Consider the following 13,730-nt stretch of genomic DNA (forward strand, 5'->3'; position numbering starts at 1 on the left):
GAGATAAATAGAGAGAGAGAGGTGAGTGTATTTGGCAGAGCAGGGCCTGTTTTGGCCATTAGAGAGCTATTTTAATTAACAAGAGAGGAACTCACACACACACACACACACACACACACACATCTTTTTGCAGTCCTCACCAGTAATACACGTGCCAAAAATGTCTGTTTTTTAATTGCTTCAGATTCAGGTTCTCTTTTCCTGTCTCGCTTGTTAAAAAAGAAAAAAATACAAAAAAGAGAGAGAAAGATTGCAATGTTTCAACACAAAGCACAGAAAGCAGAAAAGGGGGCAAAAAAAGAAGAAAAAACTGTTGTTTTCATTTGTTTTTTCATATAAAAACACAAGGAGGAAAATGCTGGAAATGGTGAAACAGCTTTAAAAAAAAAGAAGAAAACGAGCTTTTTCGAAGACACTGCAGGAATGTGAAGAAATAAGGAGAAAGGAGAGATGCATCCAGTCACACAGGAACTGCTACCTCTGGCTTTCAGCAGGTTGTTAGGCCAGCAGAGTGTGTGTCTGCTGAATAATAAATGTTGTGGCAGACATGTCCTCTCACAAAGACATCCTCACAGGCACACACAGAAGTGGCTTGCAGAAAGGCTTTAAAAACCAAAATCAGGTTAATATGTCTTTTCAATCTAAATCAGAAACTGATTTGATGAATTCCAATAAAATGTAAAAATCTGAACATATGTGCAGCAAATCTAATAAAGTTACTCTGCCTTTTCCCAAATCGTCTGTCAGGATGACAAATCTATCAGAAAATAAGGGGGGGAACGCATTCAGTGCCAAATAAAACTAAATACACAACAATGCAGAGACGCTTTTATTTTTTAATCCTCCGTTCTGGCCAAATATCTGCTAATCCCCAAAAGCACTTTGGGTGTTATTAATTCCCTAAAAAGGAAGTTTTTGCCCTAGAAAAAGAGATATAAACTGGCTCGGGGTGACGCTGCATAACTTCCTCCTCATTCAGTGAACGAACATGTATAAATATTAATCTGCCCAATTCTCAGCCCGAGTCCATCCTCAAAGTTAAATTGGACAACAATTAAAGTTTTTCAGAGCTATTCCGCTGGTAAACTTGAGTCAGTTTCTCACGTTTATTTTTTCTTTTAATAGCAGAAATGAACTAGTTTTTCTCTCCACAGCAGGAGTTTGTCTGTGTTTATTTTCAGAAAGAAGTAGCTTGGTATCTCTGATGATTTAACACAGTGTTAAGCAACTGGCATCTCATACCTCTGATTATGTTCATAGGCAGTGATAAAATAATTAGTTAAGCTCTCCATTTCAAACAGGACTTCTAATTACCAGATGGTGCATTAATAGAGCCAATATATTTATAAATGTAGCTCTGAAGTGGAGATGGGCTGTTATTTTGTGGAAGGCTTTTTGCTGATTCAGGTTTCTCTGAATAAGAAGATATATATATATATAAAAAAAAAAAGCATTGAGAATATTTTTTTCTGAACTTCCTGCAGTGAGCCGTCATTAATTATTTACACCGGGAGCAGAGGCGATGCACAAGGGTGTGTTAGAGATCAGTTGCTTTAAAACGGGATATTTAAAAAAAAAAAACGAGGACAAAATCTTTCTGGTGTTTACATTTTTAACCGTCTTTAGCATATGATGTCAACCGCGTTTTTCACTGTTCCTCATTCAGTCTTCCTGCCTACTGGAAGTCTTGCTCTCTCTCGCTTTCTCACAGCCTGAACTACATGTGCAGCGTGTCTTTGTAAATGCAGTTCTCTTTTAAACAGCTTCTTAAATGCCTGGGTTTCTTCCGACTGCGGCACTGAATGCAGCTAACTTTGATGTTGATCTGGTGGCCGTTAAGATGTTGCATTAAGTGCTCGGAAAATGTTTTTTAGTTTTTGAAGAGATGGTCACGCTAAGACCTCTGACCCAGAAAATACCGTCCATATTGGCTCCTGTGCTAAACCAGAACCGGCTCCAGTCTGTCTGTTGTACTCTGACATAAATGTTTGTAAAGAATGGCAGATCTCATTATTTCCAGGACTGGTGTGATTTATTTTCCAGGCACAAAGTGCCATTTTATATCACAATCAAATAACTCTGTTACCTTCAGTCGATGAAAAATGATCTATGTGGCAAAAACCACGTAAAAGAAATGTATCTTTGCATCGTAGCCATGTCTGATGCCTGGAAATTGGCCTCTGTCTCTTTAAGAAGCTCCTACTGTTTCTGACAATCCCCCTTCTGCACGTCATCACAACAATGCTTCTCCATGATGCCGTTTACAAGCGTTCTGAGGAGTATCGTAGTGTGTATAATATGAAAAATAATTCTTCATCTAAGCTAGCGTCTTACCTATGTTGATGCTTTAAGTTTTTTATTTTTTACTGGATTAGGCATATTGAAAGAGAGGCTAAAGTTTTAAGCTCACAGTAACTTAATCATCAGGTCGTTTCTCTGGTGCGGAGAGAGTCGCAGATTATTGGTTCTAGAGCCAAGAGTGGCAGCGACTGGCGCTTAGCAAGTAGAGAAGGTTTGTTTGGCAGGTTTCACTTAAACACCCCATCCTCCTCAGGGATCCGGGTTGCTAACTCTCAGTGACTACAAAAAAATAAAATAAAGACACGAGTGCCTTTACACAAGAGCCGGCATATGGCCTTGTGCTAAACTCATTTTCAGTCAGACGCAAACAGAGCTGCCTGGATATTAGCTGCTCTGTGCCGAGGGAGGAGCGGTCTCCACCCGGGAGAGGAGATGATCACGTCTCAGGCCCACAATTGAATAACTAATTTTAGAATAAAAGTCTGTTGTTTCTTTTTAGTATACCACAATAATCTGATTTAAATCAACAAAGCGAAGCGTCATGTTGCCATGTAACGGCTGATAACATTGTTTATGTAAATCCAGTATTTCTATTGCATTTTTAGTCTGCGTTATACCACATCGTAAGAGAAATAACAGCAGTTAGAGCAAAGCAGGTGAAAAGTTAGCTGTTGCTTTGAATGTTGTTACTGGAGATTAACAGACCACCGCAATGCAGTGCACAGGTGAAGTTAAAATTGAAAAGTGTTTGCGTATTTCAGCCCCACTGGGCGCAATTTAAACTCCCAGCGGTTCCTCGAAGGCCTCTGAGGTTTCTTAGAGAACATTAGAGAACATTAGAGAACAAACAGTATCATGAAGATCAAGAAACAAACAGCTGAAGTTCAAAGGTGGATGGGGGTACTCTGTAAAATTGACTTTTTGGAGTTTTATATCATCTTATAAGTATTATTTTTGTCATTATGTTATTTTCTCACCAAAAATATGCCTGATTGCCCCGATTCCTTTTTGCATGTCTGAGAAATCTTTGAATCTCCCGTGGCAACCTGCCTAAATGTTTTCCCTCGCAAAGCCTCGCCTTTTCCCCAAAGCTGAGCTTCCACCTCACAGAGCACCTCTCCCCACACTCAGTTCCTACAGACTAGCGGCAGCAGCAATTGGCAAACACCTGGTGGACCTGTGTGGCTGCTGAGCTCATCATACAAACCACTTCTCAGTCTTAAGAGCGGCAGCACGCAAGATGATGTAGAGGCGTTGTTGGGAAGAAATGCGGAAGGCGGAGCGCCGGGAAAGAGTAGGAGCTTCTTGAAGAGACAGTGGCTAATTTCACTGTTAAGTCAAGTTTCTCTTAACTTATGTTTGATACATACAATATTTTTTATAACAGCTGAAGGTAACAAAGTTATTTGATTGTGCTATAAAATAGCTGTATGTGTGTGGAGAGTACACAATATATCCCCCTTAAAGAAGGGCTAAGTAATAAATCAGTATCCCAACATATAGTTGTCATCTTGCAGTGCTCTGTTTCAAAGATCTCCTGAAGGTACGCGACACTCACCCTGGTGAAACATGGTGGTGGCAGCTTCCTGTTGTGTGAATACTTTACGTTAGCAGGGACAGAAAAGCTTCCCTTCATATACAGTCGAAGGGAAGATGGATGTAAGTGAGGCACCAAAAGACGGAAGTTCACCTTTCAGTAGGACAGATGCATTAAACATCTGCTTTTAGTGTCTGGTTTAGCTTAAAGTTTGTTCATGAGCTAGAACGGTGCAGTCAAAGTCCAGATCTAAATCTGGATGAAAAGTCTATCGCAAGATTTGAAAATGATTGTGATGGAGCTCGAGTTAACGGGAAAATCTACAGACATGCGAACTGGTAGAGAGGTACTTCGAGAGATTATGCAACGATGGGTAGTTCTACAGGATATTGACTCGGTGTGCTGAATACAAATGTTATCCACATTTTTTGGATTTTATTTGTAAAAAAATAAAAAATTAAATGTTTTTTCCACCTCACCATAATTTTCTGTTGGTCTATCGCCGACGTTAGGCTGAAGTTTGTGGCGTAAATACTTGCAGGTTACTATAGATTCCCAAAATACTTCAACTTGAATCTTGGAGTAATTTGAGATGGTATTTCTGTGCATGTGGGCGTATTTTAGCTTTCTGCGCCATGTTTCCCACACACACACATGCACATGCACGCACACAGGTGTGTGCTTTTCTTTTGCCAGCCAGCATGTGCCATACATTTCAGCCTTGTCTTGTTAGTGCGCACTCCCCTGCCCAACCTGTCTCATCCTCTCATGTCAACCAGGCTCTTATTCCTCGCTCGCCTGCTAGAACACACACACACACACATACACAAACTCCCGCTCAGGCCGTCCTCTGGCCGTAGTGTCTGTGTCAGCGTTGCATCTGGCAAACGCGACAATAGACACGTACTCCTGCCGCGCATAGGCAGACAAACATGCAAGGAGACAGACACACACGTCCGGACTAACAGGATAATTACTGGACAATTAGGCACATGCTTGATCTGTCTAGATGTATCCAGTCATCCAGTCATCTTAGGCCCTCGAGCAGCCATTATTCAGGCTTGGACACACACAAACACACGTATTCAGCGCAACACGCTGGGAACACACTTCAGTCGACGGAGCGCCGTGAAAAGCCGGTCCGACCTCTCTGAGTCCATGTGTGCGTTTTTAGGGTTCAGGTCTCGGTCACAAACTAATTGACCGTTTTCAGAAGATTTAATTTCTTCAAAGCTGGTGAAACAAAATGTATAGTGGTGTCAAAGACTTCTAGCAGTACATAAAACACCCTGCATTGTGGTCATGCCAGTGAAAAATTTATGTTTTTATGGTGTGAGATGTTATCAAAACCTTCTCGCTGATTTGTTGGTTTATTAGTTTGAAAGCTTTTCAGTTTGGTCAACTTTGTGTCACAACCTCTCCTGTTATTAAGACAATCTAATTGTGCCAAATACCTCAGGTATCGGATTGGTTTGGACAAAAATATTAAACCGTTTTGATAAAAATGGGTAGATTGAAGTTGAACCATTGGTCCTTGGGTGCAATCCAGTGGATCACAGATTCAGGTTTGGGATCATGTGTCCCTCTAGACGAGGCCACAAGTCAGACTCAGAACTCAGTGGAGATAATATCGTAGGTCCTTTCACACATCAACACACTCAAGCAGCAGATTCCTTGTTGGTACGAGTGAAGGTACAGAAAGAGGTGAAGGGGTGGATGGACACAAATTACTCACTCTCATACAATGACAGTAGCAAAAAAAAAAAAACAACAACAAAAAACTACAAAATATGTCTAGAACATCCAGGTCCTCTGCAAATGTCATCCAGGTGAAAACTGCAACTATTTGGTGATTATTAAACTTAGAGAATACACAAGAGAGAGCAGGCATCGATGTATGTGACGTAATTAATTTGTGATGTGAGTGTGTACAAGCATGATTGACAGTGCTAAGATCCTCCTCCTGGCTCCGATTGGTCATTTCTGACCAGTAGTGGTGTGTTTCTGCAAATTACAATCAGCCTGCTAATCCAGAATATTCCATGAATGAGAGTGGGTGGGAGCTCCTGCCAGCCTTCCTGTTGCCTGCTGAAAGTCTTGTTCTCCCACAGCCAGAATGAACTGCAGATATCTCGGTTCTCCCTCTGACTTCATTATTAAACAACTCGCTGATATTTAAAACAGCTGACTTAGTGGGTTCTTCACTTTGAAACCATTTCCACGCCAAAGACTGTTTTTTTTTTGTTTTGTTTTTTTGCAGTTCTCGGTTAGATACGGTGTGTTCACAGACATTATGAAACTTTTAGATTTTCTGGGAATCCCTCCGACGTCAAAATGTGTCTAATGATGAGAATATGTATGAAAGTGTGTCTCTGCATGGTGAAATGACCCTTGACTCCAGCTGTACTCCGTTTGAATGGATGATCCTCACCACCATCATAGCAAACTGCATTGTCCTGGCTCTGGAACAGCACCTTCCTGACGGCGACAAGACGCCTTTGTCCGAAAGACTGGTAAAACAACAATGACACACGCTTGTGACACACACACACGTCTTGTGCACACACGTGTGCAGTGATGGGATTATACTCAAAGCTCAGCAAACACACGAACACACAGAATAGATGCAGGTATATTCAGAAGGTTGCCAGAGCAGAAAAACGCACGAGAAAGCATCGACAAACAATGATGATTATATATGAATTAGATGGGAAATATTACTACTGCAAACGTTTTACAGAAGATCTGAAGTTAGTTTTTGCTTGCTTTGTTGACATATTGCAGCTTACGTATAAAAATGTTAAAACAAAATGTTTTCTTTTTTTGAGATGCAGCTATTTAACGTTCAAAGGCTATCATTTTTCCCTTCTTGGTCCTAATCAAAACTAGGCCTGTTACGATCAAATTTACCGGACAATAAATTATCCCAACAGTTATTGCAATAAACGATAATATTGTTGTTTTGAGTTCATTTTTAATGCAAGTTTTCTCTCTCTCAAAGACCAATAAACTTTAATTTTGTACAGAACACTTCACACTGCATTTTTCATATCCAAAATAAAACGCCACAACCGGAAACGATAGGAAAAAAATGGAATAAAACAACCACAGCAGTGAATAAAATGGATTACAAAAACCAATATTAATCAGAATGGAAATGATCAAGCTCATTTAATAAAACCAATCTATATGTCCGAACAAAATCAAACAGCTCTCGTCTTCCTCACCTTTACATCCACACTGCATACGTTATTTCATCCTCCTTTCCCTTCATCCTCCCATCATCCTCTCCTGCAGGAAGAGACGGAGCCCTACTTCATAGCCATCTTCTGTTTCGAGTCTGGAATCAAGATCCTGGCTTTGGGATTTGCGTTACATAAGGGCTCCTATCTGAGGAACGGCTGGAACGTCATGGACTTCGTGGTCGTCCTCACCGGGTGAGTCTGGAGCAAAACCTCTGAAGTTTTACTTTGCATGAATTGTTCAGTGATTATTTAAATATATATATTTTTTGCTTAGCCTTTTTGTAAGATTTCATGTTTGCTGTTGTTTCTTTATTGCTCATAATGTTCATAAATTCTCTCTCCTTTTGGAAAATGAAATGCTTCTTTATGTTTTATATCTCCCAAATTAGTTTTTTTTTTTTTTTTAAGGTTTTGAGCATTAAACTGTTATTTCTATTAACGTTAAACCTTATTGCACCCATAAGTATGTATGTATACAAAACACGCAGTGGTACTTTCAGTACATACACAAAAATAAAAAAAGAGAAAAGTAGGCAAACACAAACACGTGTAATGAATTGACTTATAGAATATTTTCATGTAACATATGAAGTATTCTTGACGTTACAGTTTGGGTTGGTGTGTGTGAACCTCCTGTAGGAACGAACTTTCTCCTTCCTCTGGTATCACCAGACTAATGCAGCCACAGCAGAGGTCTTGTTTGACAAGGTGTGTGTGTGATCGGGGCCACTCCCCCCTCAGTCGCTGTCTTCCTTTTAATGAGGACACAAACTCTCACACACACACACACACCCACACACACATTCATGGAGAGGCTGGATCAGAGCCTCCCTGCAGGGAGCAGCAACCAGGGCAAAGTGAAATGTCACTTTTTCCAAGTAAAGGGGGGGAGCAGGTTTGTTGTTATGGCGATGGCAGACAGACGGGAAGCAAGATTCCCTCCATTTCCCTTTTTCCTCTTCCTTCTTTCCTTCCTTTTTGGATGTTCACTTTAAATCCTGACCGTCAAGACGTTCATAAAATGCCCAAGCGATGACTTCAGGTTTTAACTTCTTAGTGTAATCTGTAAATGGACTGAATATGTAGTTTGCACAGGAGCACAATGACATGTGACTAGAAGAAGTGGACATCGTACCTGCAACCTTCTGAGTCCAGGACATTGCTCCGTTTTGTCGTTGGAGTGTGTGTGGCCGTAGAGTCCGGTCGGATTAAACGATGATTAATAAGTTGTTGTTTCCTTGGGCTCCTTTCCTTTCAAGCTGTTGTTTCTGTAAAAGTCTGTATTGAAAGGTGTGCTGAAATGTCATGCAAAAGTATTCATTCTTTTAATTTTTTTTCACATTTTGTTGAGTTTCAACCACAAATTTTGAAGTGTTTTACTTGGATTTTGTGAATAGACAGCACAAATGTTGTGTGATTATACAGAGGAGTGAAAATAGTTTGTTTTGTTTTATGGTTTTTCTTTGCAAATCTGAAAACTGAGTCATTCATTTCAGAGTTTTTTACTCTAATATCCTGAAGTCAAAGCCAGGAAAGCGGTGAAAGGTCCACTTGTTTGCATCTTAGCAGCAGCATAGATCAGAGATGATAAAAATCGAATCCTGCCCCTGTTATAGATGCCTCCCTTCTCCAACACACCTCAATCAAATGGCTCTTTTGCATCTTTTAGCCATCGCAAGGCTAAAAGATGATAATATACTAATAATATAATATACAGCCAGTGGTTTTACATCGAGTCTCAGAACAGCTAAGTCAAAGTCCATACCTAGTTCCAATTGGCAAGAAGAAGAATAGTCCAAATTTCAGCCGGTAGACGTTGAGCCAGATTTCCATCTGCAATTGGAACAGAAGTTGGTTCTCCAAAGTATTGACAGAGGCGTTTCATACTTTCCTGTTTCGTGTTCCGAAAATCCCACTGCGTTCCTTCCACTTGCTTCCTTTTGTTATCGTAGTTTGTGTTTGTGACGTGAAAAAAAAGGGTGGAAAAGTTCAAGAGGTGCGAGCGTTTTCTGCAAGACGCTGCAAGAGTCGATGGACAGTTTGGTGCGAGCCCCTTTTTACGAGCGCAGCTTCACATTCACTAAAACTCAGCTCTTTTTCTGACAGGATGGATGGATGGATGGATGGATGGAGTATATATTGCACGATATGGGGAGAGAGAGAGGCAGTGGAAGCCCTCTGGGACCGAACGAAGCCCCTTGCCAGAGTAGCAGTAGAGTACTACTGCAGCTAGATAACAGAGGGAAGAAAAAACAAGGAGGAGGTAGAGGAAGGAATCATGTGACAGCGTCTCTCCGTTCCCCTGGGCTCTGCATAACAGGACAGAAAGAGAGAGAGAGGAAATACAAGATTTTCTGTATTTGCTCTATTTTTCCCCTTATAGACAGTGTGAAGAGGACATGGAGCAGTTCAAAGCTGGAGACTGCAGGAAGGACGAGAGTGATGGCTGTGGGGATGGAGAGAGTGAGAGTGATGTATGGAGGAAAACAGAGAGAGGGAGAGAGAGAGAGAGGGAGGTTTGGAAGAGGGATGAGAGGAGGGAAAGCAAAGATGGGGATGGAACAAAGAAGGAAGGGAGAGAGAGAGAGAGAAATGAAAAATGCAGAGAGGGAATGAATGTGTGTGTGTAAACGCTGCAGTAACCTGCTTTCGTCAGCCCTCTATGATCAATCACTCAGCGCAGCCTATAAAACACACACTGCCGGGGTCTCATGGTGGATACCAACACACACACACACACCCCATCTCTTTCTTTAGAGTCATTTAAGCGTACATACAGGACGACCGTTCGGCGTCTAGACTGCGAGTTTTATGGTGACATCACACACACACACACACACACACACACACCGCTTTCACTCGTAGAATTATTCACATAAGAGCGTATAAATACACGCTGAAGGAGCTCCTGTGTTTTCGCCCCTGATTCCTCCCTTCAGGCCCGAGTTTCTGCATTTGATGTATTCCTCTCAATATTTGAAACATTTACAGGAAAATGGCTGGCCGGTGCGGCTGCTTTGCTGCGTTCCCAGCCGGCTGCTGGGAGGTTAGCCCTCCACCATGCAGCGATGTGCAGACGATTCAAAAAAAAAAAAAAAAAAAAAAATTCTCTGAATTGGATGATTAAAAAAAGACCATGTGACAAAAGGAAGCTTAGAAAAAAACAAACAAAATGGATATCAACTTCATTAATTGGTGATGTTTTGGGTACACCGCCCCTTTTCCACAGAACAGCACACAAAACGAGAAGGACTTTAGACACTAAAATCTGACACCGCTCCATTTTTGCTTACTTTTGTGAAGAAGAAAGTCCCGCTCAGTGTCTTCTTCAGAGGTTTTTGTGTCGTTTCCTTCAGTAGTTCTTGGTGCAGCGCCACCGCAGGCGAGGAGGGGAACAGGTTCTTCACAGGGTTTTTGTTTGTTTCACACAGCGCAGTGTGAAAGCGAACCACACCAGCAGAAAATGTAACAAATGTCGCAAATTTGGTCCCCATTTGAACCGAGTCTACCAAACCATCAGGTGTGAGAACACCCTGAAAATATTTATAAACAGGTTAGCCTGTTTTTTTAATGAACAGTCTTCTGAAAGCAAATTGTTGCATTGAAGTTTTTAAGATAAAAACAAATTTTTTTGTGCATTCTTTCATGCTTCATGTAATGATTTCACCAAATATGTTTAAATTTATCATCGTAACGTAAGAAAATGTGAAAATCAATGTAAAAGCTGCGTGCGCTGCAGCAGGAAAACATCGAAAACGTTGGACCACGTCGGCTCCCGTAAACGGGAAGCACAGCTAATTCATCAGAGCTCAGCAAAGCACTTTCACACCAACAACAAACGTGGCAACATTTGAGGCATTTAACAAAGACTTAAGATTTTTAATTTAGTTTAAAATTTGAGTGTTAATAGTGTCAGTCTCTCTTTTTCTCACTTTTTTCCTTGTTTTTTTTTTCTTTTTTGTAAATTCTTCTCTCTTGGTTTCTAGAAGAATATGTGCTTGTGCTGCACGAGTCGTGACTCTGCAGGCTTCTGACAGCGTTGTGAAGTGTGTGCACTTGTCTGCGTGCGCGCACGTGTGCTGACTTCATTCTTGGCAAAGACGCCGGTGAGGGAGATACTTGATGGAAACAAGAATTAATGAGAGGATGGAATAAGAGCAAGAGTTTGGGGTGGGGGGGGAGGCGCGCACATGGGGAGACACAGAGGCAGAGAGACTAAAGTATTTAGCATTCAGGAACGTCAGCGGATTGATTTTTATTTGCCATGCTGTGACATCACAATGAAATTTAATCATTTACTGTAGAGTCTGGCCCCGTCGATCAATACAAGAACACAAAAGATGTCCCTACTACTCCCCTACTGGTTTTCACCCAGAAGTAGTCCAAATTTAAGCACCTGTCATCTCTCAGCCATGAAGTGTATTTTAGGTGAATTTTAAACGATTTACTCAGGGAAACGATATGCGCAGTAAACATTCACAGTTCTTTTCACATGTATTTTCAGAACTGCAAATGTAACTAGCAGTAGTTTAATACTAATAAAGTCTATTAAGTAGTAATACCAGTTCTTCAATTCCTGCATGTTTTAAAGCACAGTCTTGCATTATACATTAGTGTCTGTAAAGTCATTAAAATCAATGCTATGTACTGTATGTACAGCCGACACCTTTTTATTCTTGGTAAGCGTCACACTGAACACATTGCATCGGTTCCCCAAATAACAAACAGAACATTAAATTACCCATGTAATGTTACGTAATCCCAAGATCTGACCTTCGACTTACAAAGCAAATTGAACATAGCATAAAAAAAACGCTCTATAAAGTGACATCTTCAACTACGGTTGGTTTAGAGGACCAGTATTTTTATTTGGAGTCAAAATGTGTTCAGATCCTCGAATCACTTCTATGTTATTTTTCAACCAATAACATGGCCGAGATTCACCGGAGTCGCAGTTTCCTCTGGTTATTTTGGCTACAAATTCTTCGTTAGCTTAATTTGATAGATTAGCAGGTTTTGAAATGAGACAGATAAAGAAAAATAAAAAATGTGGCACTTTCAAAGTTTGGATTCCTCCTCATTGAGAGAAATATGTTCTCTGAAAACTCACTTTTATGTACCGCAATACTCATAACTCAGCAGGGTTGCTAGCAAGCTATTAGATGTTTTCTCATGACCAGTAATTTTATAATAGCTTTTAAGCAGAAAACATTGGAATATCATTACATATAAGATTGTTATTAATGGTTTGAGAATAGCTAGCACTGCTATGCTAGCTAACGTTGCTGCCTGCTATCTCTTGTAGCATCTTGGCTAGGCTAGCTAGCACTGCTAGTGTGTACTGTCCACAACTTAATCTGTATATCTTGCTTGGTTACATAAAATGATGTGTCTATGCATCTTGTCAGTTTCCTTTCTGTTTAGCATTACCTTAATTATGGTCTTTGTCTCTTCTTCTGTATAAGATCCATGAAACTGCTGGACATGGAGCCCAGCATGTGTTTGATGATTGAGGTCTTCTGTGAGGCTAAGCGGTGATTTTTAGACTGACCTTTTCACCCTAATGTCCCCATAGGGTGCATCAGCATTTACAGAATTTTTTTTTTTTTTTTTTTTTTGCATATCACAGTATTTAATTTCTCTTTGTATTTTATAAAAAGTTATCATAGCAGAATAAAGAACTCCTCTAGGGTCAGTGGTATTTTATATTTTCCCTCCTGCAGGTTTGTCAATGGTAAAGCTACTCCAAGCAGAACAACATAACAATAAAGTAGAATGAGGTCATCTAATTTATTTGACGCTATGGGTGGGCTACAGTGATGCGTCTGGCCGGGACACTCAATGACATCAGACCCCAGAACAGGTGGAAACAGGAACCTCTGACTCACAGCAGGGACGACAAATCACACCTTGGCTTTGCGTCATCAGAAGACCAGATTATTTCAATCTGGACTTCATGAACCCGTTTTTTTTTTTTTTTTTGTCTTGTTTTTTCCCCAGCCGTGCTGCTCCCTAGCCATTCTGGTTTAATAAATAGCCAAATACAAGATGGAAAGCTCTCAATTGTGAAAGAACAAGGAGTTCTGCTTTTTTTTCTGCTTGTCATGTCTTTTTATATTGGCTGTCAAGAGGCAGTCAGACATTTTAAAATGTTCACGCGGGCATGGAGTCATTTGGAAGAAATACTGTGAGTTCAGCAGGCAACAGCAAAGCAGAGAGACGAAGAGAGAGGAATGTCTTCGTTGAAAGTTGTCCTTTTGCCATCACTTCCATTATCATTATTGCTCTGCAGTCATTTACAGCCTCGTGACGCCGCTGTACATTCTCCTGTACCCTGCAGCTCATTGCCCTGTGGGGTATTTGCTGCATTTAGATGCATAGTTTGTAAGGCTGGATAAGCATGTACTGGTGTTGAAAGACTTTATGTAGCATTTCATCAATAGCAATTAAACATTATCTTACCTGTGTTAGTACTTCTATTTTTTTTTCTGTAGCTTTTGGTAAACTGTCATATTTTTCATTTCTTTATTGGTTTACTAATTAATGTCACTGAAATTAAAAATAAGTCTTTATGAGTTGAGCTTAAGGTGAAGTTAACTTATTTGATAAGTCTGACTTATTTCACTGTGGTAACCAGTGTAAATGTT

General features: G+C 40.5%; 1 protein-coding gene and 1 long non-coding RNA gene across 24 annotated transcripts in view; one reads left to right on the plus strand and one right to left on the minus strand.

Moving 5' to 3' along the window:
- cacna1ab (calcium channel, voltage-dependent, P/Q type, alpha 1A subunit, b) overlaps positions 1-13,730 on the plus strand; it is a 138,958-nt gene that overhangs the window by 33,843 nt on the left and 91,385 nt on the right. For all 23 annotated transcript variants that reach the window (XM_016661809.1, XM_016661807.1, XM_016661815.1 and 20 more), the window contains 2 exons: positions 6,246-6,351; positions 7,136-7,275. In XM_016661809.1, the coding sequence (XP_016517295.1) occupies positions 6,246-6,351; positions 7,136-7,275 (246 nt within the window). The remainder of the gene's footprint in view (positions 1-6,245; positions 6,352-7,135; positions 7,276-13,730) is intronic.
- The window catches only part of LOC107833206 (uncharacterized), a 29,785-nt gene that overhangs the window by 4,160 nt on the left and 11,895 nt on the right, over positions 1-13,730 (minus strand). The gene's annotated exons all lie outside the window — the stretch shown is intronic.

The sequence above is a fragment of the Poecilia formosa genome, unplaced genomic scaffold, assembly GCF_000485575.1.
Source record: "Poecilia formosa unplaced genomic scaffold, Poecilia_formosa-5.1.2 Scaffold344, whole genome shotgun sequence".
Lineage (NCBI taxonomy): Eukaryota > Metazoa > Chordata > Actinopteri > Cyprinodontiformes > Poeciliidae > Poecilia > Poecilia formosa.